This window comes from Mus musculus, chromosome 1 (genome assembly GCF_000001635.26).
Source record: "Mus musculus strain C57BL/6J chromosome 1, GRCm38.p6 C57BL/6J".
Classification (NCBI taxonomy): Eukaryota; Metazoa; Chordata; class Mammalia; order Rodentia; family Muridae; genus Mus; species Mus musculus.
Genome location: NC_000067.6, coordinates 24,441,811 through 24,454,140, shown reverse-complemented (window position 1 = coordinate 24,454,140; position 12,330 = coordinate 24,441,811). Strand labels below are relative to the sequence as shown.

General features: G+C 39.8%; 1 protein-coding gene across 7 annotated transcripts in view; it reads left to right on the top strand.

The window, feature by feature from the left end:
* Col19a1 (collagen, type XIX, alpha 1) overlaps window positions 1-12,330 on the top strand; it is a 330,240-nt gene that overhangs the window by 133,782 nt on the left and 184,128 nt on the right. For all 7 annotated transcript variants that reach the window (XM_006495645.4, XM_030245411.1, XM_006495646.4 and 4 more), the window contains 2 exons: window positions 344-397; window positions 2,344-2,379. In XM_006495645.4, the coding sequence (XP_006495708.1) occupies window positions 344-397; window positions 2,344-2,379 (90 nt within the window). The remainder of the gene's footprint in view (window positions 1-343; window positions 398-2,343; window positions 2,380-12,330) is intronic.

Sequence of the window (12,330 nt, the reverse complement as noted above, 5' to 3'; positions counted from 1 at the left end):
CCCCAGATGGTGAATTAATGTAATTTTAGCAGGATGCAAAGTTGCACAAATATGCAATATTGAGGCCGAGTGCTGGTTTAACGTCTCTGAAGCACAGATACGATGGAGTACACAGCACATGGACCTTACCACAGTGATGCCATTGCCGGTTTCTGTACTAGAAAGGAAAGATTGGGATTTGGGAGTTCAGGGAAGCATGAACTGTTTTTTGTTTGTTTGTTTGTTTGTTTGTTTTTTGTTTTTTGGGTTTTTTTTTTTTTGTCTTTTTTTCTAATACTCTATCAGTAATTGAAACTTTTGGTGACTCTTCCACAGAAAACTATTTTTGTTATGTTCTTTTCAGGGTTTGAAAGGTGACTCGGGTCCTCAAGGTCCACCTGGCCCAAAAGGAGACAAGGTATTGTATCTACCCAAAAGCACACACACGCACACGCACACGCACACGCACACACGCACGCACGCACGCACGCACACACACACACACACACACACACACACACACGCGCACGCACACACACGCGCGCACGCGCACACACACACGCACACACACGCACGCACGCACACACACGCATGCACGCGCAAACACACACTGCCTAAAGTGAGTGACTTCTTGTAGATCCTATCTGGTGACCCAAACATCCTGAATATGGCAGAAGGCTGTTGTGTGAAAAGCTTGTGAGTAAGGAAAGCCTTTTGGTTGCTTCAGTGTGAGAGACTGTGTGTGCAGTTACTCGTTGACATTAACACAGGAGTGAAACCTCCTGTTTCTCACCTTTGCTTGACAGCGTGAGCGGTCCATCAGCACATTAGCAAAGGTGTCCTGTGTCAGGAAACTCAGCCAGTAACACCAAGCTGTCACCTCTTAATGATCAGACAGGTGGCGTTGGTGGAAAGGAAGCTCGCTCTGTGCCTCCACTTTAAATCAAATGAACCATTTCTTGTGCTTTCCCCCTGTACCGTTTCATAACAGCATTTTGGAAGTGGCCTTTCAGTGCGCACCAACCAGTATTAAATTCAAGGGTTGTATTGAGTGCCGTAATTAGGCAATTCAGATTTCGTGGGAATTGTATATATCTGCATTTTATTCTTCATGCTGAGAGCATACAGAATTCCTTCCTATCTTAAATATTTATCTTTGCACTAGAGATGATCTCACAGAGCAATCCTTAGTAACTGATTTAAGTTCCTTAACAACTGTTACTTGTCCCAAAAAGAAGGAATATACAATGCTATGCCTTAGAACTTAAGATACTAAGTTTAATGAGAAAAAGAGAAAATCCTAGATTTAGCATGACAACCTGATGGCTCATGCCACAGACACAAAGACTCCATGACGTTCAAGGCAACAAAAGCACAGCCAGAGCACTCGGTCTCCATGACTACGGAGTTCTCTTTAAGTGACTAGAACTCCTGAGACAGAAGAGCACCAGGGTGACACAACATGAACTTTGGAGACTGTTTCAAAGACGGTTTTTAAAAGACATGGTCTTACTGTGTAACCCTGGCTGGTCTAGAACTTGCAGTGTCAGTGAGGCTGGCCTTAAAGTCACAAAGATCCTCTTGCCTCTACCCTGAGTGCTGGCATTTACATTGTGTACTACCGTACCCAGCATTTTCAAAGACTTTTTAATAGTCAAGATACACACACCTGGAAACCTGTATTCACGTAGGTCAGCAAAGCATTTCTAGTACTGGAAAATACAGACGGAGGGAGCTTTCTCAGAGCTAGAGGCACAAGTGATGCCGATGCGGCAGAGCCTAGGAGAGGATGTGGGAACAGCTCCTTGCAGCTGGAAGGCATGGAGTGGGGCGGAGAGATCCACTTATTATTTCTGCTGATCCTCATTCAAACTTTGTCAGAAAAATTATCTGCCTTCATGACGCTTCCCAGCTGCTCTTTTGGCAAGGAACCATATTTGGAAAGATAATTTTTTTCTAATTTTAGATTCATAGTCAAAAGAATAAAAAAAATTTAGATTATTTTAGTTTTTCAAAACACACTTTGCTATTGCAGAAAGCATGAGGGCACACAAGGCGATTTTTATATCATAAGCCCCAAAGGGAACATGAAACAGCTATCATTGTGCAAAAATTTTTAAGAAAAATTCTATTTTTATGTCCTTTCAAAGTATGAATTTTCTGGTAGGGAAATTGAGAAGGGTTTGGGGGAATTGGAAAACGGGGGAAGAATATGATTCAAACTATATCACGAAGTTCTCAAAAAACAGATAAACATGTAAAAGAAAAAGATTTATCATTTTATATTGTTTCTCTCCATAACCTCTTAAATAATGTACAGAAAGGTGCTGTTGTTAACTGCAACTTTTCTTTCATCTATTTTAGGGTGATATGGGACCTCCAGGGCCACCAGCCTTAACTGTAAGTAATTCTAAAGAAAAAAACCAAAAATCGAAATGTTCCATTTGCTTTTTATACTACATCATGACTGAGATACAATTTAAGTATTACAGGAATTGATAGTGAACTTTGAATTTGCCTAGCAAACCTTCTCACTTTAAAGATGAATTTCTGCCCTGAGCAATGACATACTTGACCCAAAGCCTTAGGGGTGTTTTTTTTTTTTTTTTAATAGAAGTCTGTAATCAGTATCTACCTCAAGCATATTTCTACATCCTTACCATGGTTCATAACCATGTCCCTGTGGTTGATTAGGCATTATTTTTTGAATAAAATATATATTATGAGAAATTGAAGTAGAGAGTTCCACTTGGCCTAAAAATTGTAAAAGTGACACTAGATATAATCATCCCACAGGGAAAAGCTCCTCCCCCTCCTTCTCCTCTCCCTCCTCCCCTCCCCTTCCTCCTCCTCTCCCTCCTCCCCCTCCTCCTCCTCCTTGTCCTTCTCCTCCTTATCTCTCTCTTTCTTTTCCTCCCCCCTCCTCATTCCCCTCTGTTCCTCTCCCCCCTCCCCTCCCCCTCCCCTGCCTCACACCCAGATCTCAGAATTCTCTATGTTGACCAGGTTGGCTTTGAACTCACAGAGACCCATTGAACTCCGCCTCCCAAGTGCTGGGATTAGAAGTGTGGACCACCACACTCAGACAAGAGATACACTTTCACACTGGTTGTTACTTTGCTTGCAAACCTACCAGAGACTATTTTCCCATGATTTATTTATAAGATTTGCAAATGATAAAACAGCAGGAGATTCGTGATAAAAGTTAATAATGTGCACATGATAGGATAGTTGTCAGGTTAATATTTCATCATTTCTTAAGTATCTAATCATAAACATATGGAGTATTCCCATTTACATACAATCTACTACTACAAATTCCCTACATAGAGCATTAAAGATTCTCATTTAACTTAAGAAAGATTCTAAGCTTAATGAAAAAGGAAAAAAAAATAAAATCAAGTGTAGCCTGAGGCCTGTCATTGATATTATTAATGCCGTAAATGAAGCATGAAGTCACTAATATTCAAAGAGCCATCGTGATGGTAGATGTCTCCCAGTTCTGGCCATAGAACAATGAAACTTGAAGGGCTGTGATCTTATATGTGTGTATTTTACCTAGACTTGAACAACCCAAATGGAATGAAAGTATTTTCTACTTCAAATCATTTTCCAACTGGCACTTAAAGAAGAATACGGTTTCTTGGTATATAGGAAATCCAAGAAGTGAGACAAGGGGCTTTACTTTAGAAGAACAAAGCTCTTGAAGGATTTTATTTTCAAAATTGAATGAAGTAATTTTGAAAGAAACTTTTAGCTTTATGTTTTCTTTATTTACATTTCAAATGTTATCCCCTTTCCTGGCTTCCCCTCAGAAAGCCCCCTATACACCCCTCCCCCCACCTACCCACTAACACATCCACTCCTGCTTTCTGGCCCTGGCATTCCCCTACACTAGGGCATTGAGCCTTCACAGGACCAAGGGCCTTTCCTCCCATTGATGACTGACAAGGCCATTCTCTGCTACATATGCAGCTGGAGCCATGAGTCCTACCATGTGTACACTTTGGCTGGTGGTTTAGTCCCTGGGAGCTCTGGGGGGGGGTGGTACTGGTTAGTTCATATTGTGGTTCCTCCTATGGGGATGCAAACCCCTTCAGCTCCTCAGGTCCTTTCTCTAGCTCCTTCATTGGACCCTGTGTTCAGTCCAATAGTAGACTGTGAGCATCCACCTTTGTATTTGTCAGGCACTGGTGAAGCCTCTCAGGAGACAGCTATAACTGACTTCTGTCAGCAAGCACTTGTTGGCATCCACAAAAGTGTGTGCATTTGGTGATTGTATGTGGGATGGATCCCCAGGTGGGGCAGTCTCTGGATGGTTATTCCATCGGTCTCTGCTCCACACTTTGTCTCTATCACTCCTTCCATGGGTATTTTGTTCCCCATTCTAAGAAAGATAGAAGTATCCTCACTTTGGTCTTCCTTCTTCTTGAGTTTCCTGTGGTTTGTGAATTATATCTTGGGTATTCCAAGCTTCAGGGCTAATATCCACTAATCAGTGAGTGTGTACCATGTGTGTTCTTTTGTGATTGGGTTACCTCACTCAGGATTATGTTTTCTAGTTCCATCCATTTGCCTAAGAATTTCATAAATTCATTGTTTTTAATAGCTTGGTAGTACTCCATTGTGTAAATGTACCACAGGGCTAATATTCAATATATACAAAGAACTCAAGAAGCTAGACTCCAGAGAACCAAATAACCCTATTAAAAATGGAGTACAGAACTAAACAAAGAATTTTCAACTGAGGAATATTAAATGGCCAAGAAGCACTTAAAGAAATGTTCAACATTCTTAGTCATCAGAGAAATGCAAATCAAAGCAACTCTGAGATTCCACCTCACACCAGTCAGAATGGCTAAAATAAAAAACTCAGGTGACAGCAGATGCTGGTGAGGATGTGGAGAAAGAGGAACACTCCTCTATTGCTGGTGGGAATGGAAGCTGTACAACCACTCTGGAAATCACTTTGACAGTTCCTCAGAAAATTAGACATAGTACTACCTGAAGACCCAGCTATACCACTCCTGGGCATATGCCCAGAAGATTCGTCAACGTGTCCAATAAGGACACAGGCTCCCCTATGCTCATAAAGGCTAGTGACTATTTCTTCAGCTCAATCACATGTCTAACTACCTCACTTAGTCACTTGGTTTGCTGGTTGTTTTCAGCTCCTGTGTGAAGGCTGATAGATGAACTTTGTTCATTATTTCACTTGAAATGAAACCTGGGACCCATAGCAGCCAAGAAATTGTACGGGACTCTATCTGTAGTATGAATGGTTCATAGCAACTGATTCATTTCTTCTAAGGAGCCCCCCATGGTGGTCTCTATGCCAGTCATCCAGGATGCATTACAGAGAAAAAACTAAGATATTTTGCTCTGTGGTGTCTAAAGATACGACAAATCCAGTCTAATAAAAATATATTGCAATTTATTTTATAAAATGAAATCATAATAATATGTGCATATTACTATTTGATATAATTGCCACGAATTTGTTTCCTTGTGTACACAGTCATCATCTAAAAATAAGGGTGTGCACTAAATATTTAATTGATCTTATAATGCATGTTAATATTTTATTAATTGAAGTAACTGATATGAGTCTTCCAGGAAGCCAAAATGACTAACCACTCTGTAATATATTAAACAAGACAATGATAAATCAGAGTCCTAATTCACAGTAATTCTCAAAACCTACTTTCCACTAAAACCCATTGGCATGCTTTAGAAAATACCAGCCTTGGGCCTCCACCCCACCAGATTTTAATTTAATAGGCCGAATGTGGGACCGACACATTTTTTAGGTCCCACAAGTAGTGTATGGAAAACCATTGTTTACAGAAACTGGAGAAACAAGCTTTCTTCCTGTCCCATTTTTTTTTTTTTTTTAATGAGAATGTTGCAGTGGCCTGGCTTTCATTTGAAGTCCAACTCAATGAACTAGTAATAAAGAAATATCTCTATCATTGGAGAGGCATACTGGTAAAAATCAAGATAGTTTTCCCTCCAAAAATCCCCCTCCCCCACTGCTCCCCAACCCACCCACTCCCGCTTCCTGGCCCTGCATTCCCCTATACTGGAGCATAGAACCTTCACAGGACCAAGGGCCTTTCCTCCCACTGGTGAGTGACTAGGCCATCTATTGGATGGAGCACAGGGTCCCCAATGAAGGAGCTAGAAAAAGTACCCAAGGACCTAAAGGGGTTTGCAGCCCCATGGGAGGAACAATATGAACTAACCAGTACACCCCCCCCCCCCAGAGCTCCCAGGGACTAAACCACCAATCAAAGAACACACATGGTGGGACTCATGGCTCTAGCTGCATATGTAGCAGAGAATGTTTCTTTTTCTTAAGAAAGCCCACATCATTGACAACTTCAAGACAGAGAGTCCTAAAGGCTACCCAAGCTTCCACAGCTGAGCTGAGTAAAGAGTGAGCCGGCTAGACACCTTTCCTCATCTAAATCATAGCATTTAGTTATCTTAATGGAATATAAAACTTTGTTTAACAGTGAATGCAAAGAAACAGTAATGAATGATAATGCCTTTGCATGAAGTTTGTTTGTGAGTGGTTAAGTTTATTTCAGTTATTTCTCTATATCCCTGTGAATCACTGTTCTTTGACCATTGGTTTATATTTTTAAAACTAAAGAAAAACCACACTGTAAGTAATCCAATACTGAATGTCAATCCAATAGGTATCTTTTCTAAATACAGCAATAGGTATCTTTTCTAAATAGAGCAAGCCCCCCGCCAAAAAAAAAAAAAAAAGTGGCTCTTCCTCTCTCAGCAGCAATCAACCATCAGCTAGGTCTGGAGTCTGTCTTCATCCAAGCTAAAAAAAAATTTGAGATAATAATATAATGACATCATTTGCCCCTTCCCTTTCCTCTCTCCAAATCCTTCCATATATACATCCTTGCTTTCTTTCAAAACCATGTATTTTTACTAAGTATTACTTTTGTTTCATATTTTTAATTTCCAAGTTCTCATCTGTGATTGGGTCTCAGTGAAGGAAGTGAATAAAGGATAAGGGAAGCCAATTTGCAAGGAATAGAGAGAAGGAAAGTTGGTGAAATGTCATGAAGTACAGAACCCCGGAAGCAGGCTCACCAGAGAATCTCAATCATGGTGTCTTTCCTTCCCTGCCACCTCAAAACCATGGACTCTTTCCCTTATACAGGAAGCCATCGAAAACCAATGTAGAAAAGAGGGCTAGCAAGAAGATTGACCACAATGGTGCTGCAGTTTAAATGCAGTCTGTACTAAATGCCCTTTTGACTGATAAAAATAGGTCATGTTCAGAATCCATATTTTGATTCTTTTGATAACATTTGGATCTTTCTGTAGATTCACCTTCACAGGTCATATAGACAGAACTCCAAAGGGACCACATGACAGGGGGTGGGGGAGGGGATAAAAAAATAAAACTAAATGAACAGAAAAGGAGTTGGAAGAAAATGAAGAGACAGAAAGAATGAAAGGGAAAGAGAGAAGAAGGGGGAAATGCAGGATGGATGGGAGGTAGGGAGAAAGAAAGGAATACTTTGGGGACTGAAGATGTAGAAGTGGGTAGCAGTTACACCTCTGCCTCGTCTATCTTTAGCCATAACTAAAGTTGACTTGAATTGAAAAATCTGAATGATGACTTTTGACATCGTGTGAATCAAGTTGCAGTCTTCCCAGTTGCTGGCTTTAAAGCTTTTCCAGATTATCCTAATAATAACACATTAAGGAATAACCTTAAGAACAACCCTGTGAACCTGGGCATGAAACAGTCTACAAAACCTCGTCCAAGTATCTTTCCGAAATACACCAAGCTCAAAGAAAAGCAGCTTTTCCTCCCTCAGCAGCCATCAACCATCAGCTAGGTCTAGAGTCCCTCTTCCTCCATGCTAGAAAAAATTGAAATTATAATGTCATGTCATCATTTGCCCCCTTCCCTCTTCTCCCTGCAAACCCTCCCACATATACATCCTTGCTTTCTTTCAAACTAACGGTCTCTTTTTTATTAATTATTACATATGTGTAACATATATATACATATACATGTATGTAACATACATATATGTATATATACTAATTATATAAATATAACCTGCTCAAGGAAAGCAATAAGCATGCTAACATGGAGAGGGGAAATCTCATGAGGCCTCTATTCTACACAAAGAACTACAGACAACTAAGGGATGATGAGAGTCAGAGAAATGGTCTCCACCAGAAAAGAACACACCAATTATTTGTCCAGTATCAAATGGTCAACCTTGACAATGTGCTAGAGTTGCTTGGTAAACACAGCCACTATGGTTTTATGTATGTAATAGCCATGCTATGTCCAGAGGACCACATTTCACAGCACCCACCAATATTTTCCAGTTCTTAGATTTTTTTTAATTAGGTATTTTCCTCAATTACATTTCCAATGCTACCCCAAAAGTCCCCCATACCCTCCCACCCACTCCCCTACCCACCCATTCCCACTTTTTGGCCCTGGTGTTCCCCTGTACTGGGGCATATAAAGTTTGCATGTCCAGTGGGCCTCTCTTTCCAGTGATGGCCGACTAGGCCATCTTTTGATACATATGCAGCTAGAGTCAAGAGCTCCAGGGTACTGGTTAGTTCATAATGTTGTTGCACCTATAGGGTTGCAGATCTCTTTAGCTCCTTGGATACTTTCTCTAGCTCCTCCATTGGGGGCCCTGTGATATATCCAATAGCTGACTGTGATCATCCACTTCTGTGTTTGCTAGGCCCCGGCATAGTCTCACAAGAGACAGCTATATCAGGTCCTTTCAGCAAAATCTTGCTAGTGTATGCAATGGTGTCATCGTTTGGAGGCTGATTATGGGATGGATCTCTGGATATGGCAGTCTCTAGATGGTCCATCCTTTCATCTCAGCTCCAAACTTTGTCTCTGTAACTCCTTCCATGGGTGTTTTGTTCCCAATTCTAAGAAGGGGCAAAGTGTCCACACTTTGGTCTTCGTTCTTCTTCAGTTTCATGCATTTAGCAAATTGTATCTTATATCTTGGGTATCCTAAGTTTCTGGGCTAATATCCACTTATCAGTGAGTACATATTATTTGAGTTCTTTTGTGATTGTGTTACCTCACTCAGGATGATGCCTTCCAGGTCCATCCATTTGCCTAGGAATTTCATAAATTCATTCTTTTTAATAGCTGAGTAGTACTCAATTGTGTGAATGTACCACAATTTTTGTATCCATTCCTCTGTTGAGGGGCATCTGGGTTCTTTCCAGCTTCTGGCTATTTTAAATAAGGCTGCTATGCAGTTCTTAGATTCTTACTGCTCTTCTAAGACATTTCCTGAGCCTGTGAAGAGGGTTATTGATACAGATGTCCCACCTACAGTCAATCTCTTAATCTCAACATTCTGAACAACAATGCTCCTCTGTATTAGCCACTACCTACTGCAGTAACAAATTGCTCTGATGGAGGTTGAAGAATAGCAACATAATATTTAGAAGGCAGTTTGATAACATGACCACTTTGAAAGTCCTCATCAATAGGCCTACGAATCTCTATTCCTGGGCCTTGACTATGCTTAATGAATTCCTTCCTGTAGAGTAGGCTTCCAATCCAATCAGGGGACTGATTGGTCATCTCCACCAACATTTTACTGTTATTGCACTGGTAGAAACATCTTTGCTGGTAGGTCAATATTCAGTATCCAGTACTGGGCAAGACTGTTGCTGTCTTTTCTCACCCAGCAGCCTGCATAGCATCTTGAAACACCATGAAATACAGCCAGCAGGCAGAGTTTCTTGCTTAGTTGAAGACTAATTCTGTATCCTACAACCAAAATGTGTGGTGTCTTCACCAATAGGGTCTTACTGTCTAGTTGAAGTAGATAACCAAAAGCAATGACAATAGACTCCATTGCTTCCAGTGTCTCTGAGGCCTCTCTGGCCAAAAATTTATAGGGAAATAACTGCTACTCACTGAACAAAGGAGGTTCTGTGGCCAAGTATGAGAGCAGTAGAACTCTATGGCTATAAATCAATATTTAATAAGCAGTTTGACAACACGACCATTTAGAAAACAATAATAATAGGCTCTTATTCATGGCCTGGGATCTCTCCAGGAATTGGCTCTTGTCCAGGTTAAAATAATAGGCATAAATTCTCTCCTGTTTAATGAAGACTATGGAACATAATGGACACTGCATTTATTATTTAATGTAAACAAGTGTTAATAACTTATATTATTGCCTTAGATGTTTTTAAACAAAGAAAATATCATTAGATGTCTACTTTTCTCTTTTCATTCTAAAGAAATTATAAAAGAATAATGACTCCTGATTACTACATGTCTATGTTATAGACATGTACTTAAGATCATGTTAGACTACACCTTTTCATACATGGTATTTTCCTGGAATAAGTATTTGCTGTATGCTATTCCTTATTAGCTTTTGAGCTCTGTCCATGTGGATGTTATAGATTATATTTATACTTTTCAACCGACTTATCTTCTTCTAATAGGCAAAAGCTTTCCCACCAATAAGTATAGAAAAATGTTTCTGTTGCTGACATTTTCCTGTACTAACAATGTACAATGCATCAATTTGTGCCTATCTTTCATGAACATGGGTGTTTTCTTGGTTATATGCATATAAGTAAATCCATTGCATGATAAAGAATGTCTTTTGTCCAATGTAATAATATAGTGTCTAATTTCCCTCTCCAATGTAGCGATATGAATTATTGGCCTCTTTGTCAATTTATAAGAATTATAAAGGCAACTACATCTTAACAATATTTAGCATCGTTAAATGTTTTAGTTTAAGCATTTTCAAAGCCCTAAAACACATTCAAATGCTTATGGGGTTTGGGGATATAATATGGAAAACATTACAAATCAACAAGAGAAAGAGCAGACCACTCCAAATATTATACTGAGAAAACAGCTTTCCCAAGAGACAAAAAATACACTATTCTCTAATGGTATTCCTTTTTTTATGCTGGCATGCACTTACAACTTTAGTAAGGTATCAAATTTGTTCATATGGTCTCATGTATGTACTCACAGCTACCTATGCAGCCCTCATCTTATGACAACTTTCTTCTTCAAGCATGCAAGCTCATCAGTTTCACACTAAATGTGATCTTTCTGTTTCTTGTTTTCTGTTTGCTTTGATGTTGTAGATTGTTATAGTTGCCAATTAATCTCTTCTTAATGGACCAGGTGCCTGCTATGAGTTCCTTGCTCCCCTCCCCCCGTGTTCTGGGTTCCTGAAAGACACACTACACATGTACACACATACACACACACACACACACACACACACACACACACACACACACACATACAGACACACACAGCCTTACATCTTAATATGCCTTGAACAGCTCAATGACTGAGTCACTCCCAAGCCTCCACATTGTAAACACCTCCCCTCTGATATTACTGATATTTACTAAAATCTATATTTCATTTTTGCTGCCCTAGACCGAGTGAGAGGAGGGGCTGGGACTGGGACCACTCTTCCACAGTTCTTACATGATTGCTATGTTCTCTCTTCTGCACCTCTCAGGCCTGGTCTTTCCCTGCATGGCAGCTCTATCTTCTTCCTCATTCCCTGGTCCCTTGCCCGGGAATCCTAAAGCCCAGCCTATGTCTCCCTGCCCTGTCATTGGTCACTAGCAACTTTATTTACCAATCAAAATCAACTGAGGACAGGGAACTTCAGCATCTTACATGCAGATTATGGTGCAATTTGGGGGACCCTAGTAACATAACACAAACATTAGACCAAATCCACATTAGACATTATTGTTGTTGTTGTTTTTAAGGGTAGCTTAAATAACCTTAAACTAATAAGGGAGTAGAACCGTCTTTTGGAATCTAAGTGTGCCGAGTTTACAGTAAGCCTGTAACTCGTATGAATGTTTCATTCTGATTTTAGATTTGGCTAAAGAAATTTGTTTCTAGTTTTATTTGGCAGGTTTTTTTTTTAAAGTCTAGATGTTGAATTTGTTTTTTTTTCTGTAGATATTAGAGTAGACATGTACTGTTTTTTCTCTTCAACATCTTAATATTGTAAAATAGCTTATATATATTTTCTGAGTGTGTGCCTGAGAAAGTAAGCCCTACTTGGCCATGCTGTATATTTTTTTACCATATTAATGAAAGATGTGGGCTTCAGTCTGACCACTCAAAGACTCTCTTCACTCATCTAGGCTCTGTTATTTCTGATAAGAACTTGCCAATCAAAATGTCTCATTTTTCATAGGCTGCTTTCATTATTTTTAATCACGTTTTAGGTCTTTAATAATGATGCAGCTAGGTGTATATATGTTTATACTTTTTCTTTTTATCCCTTC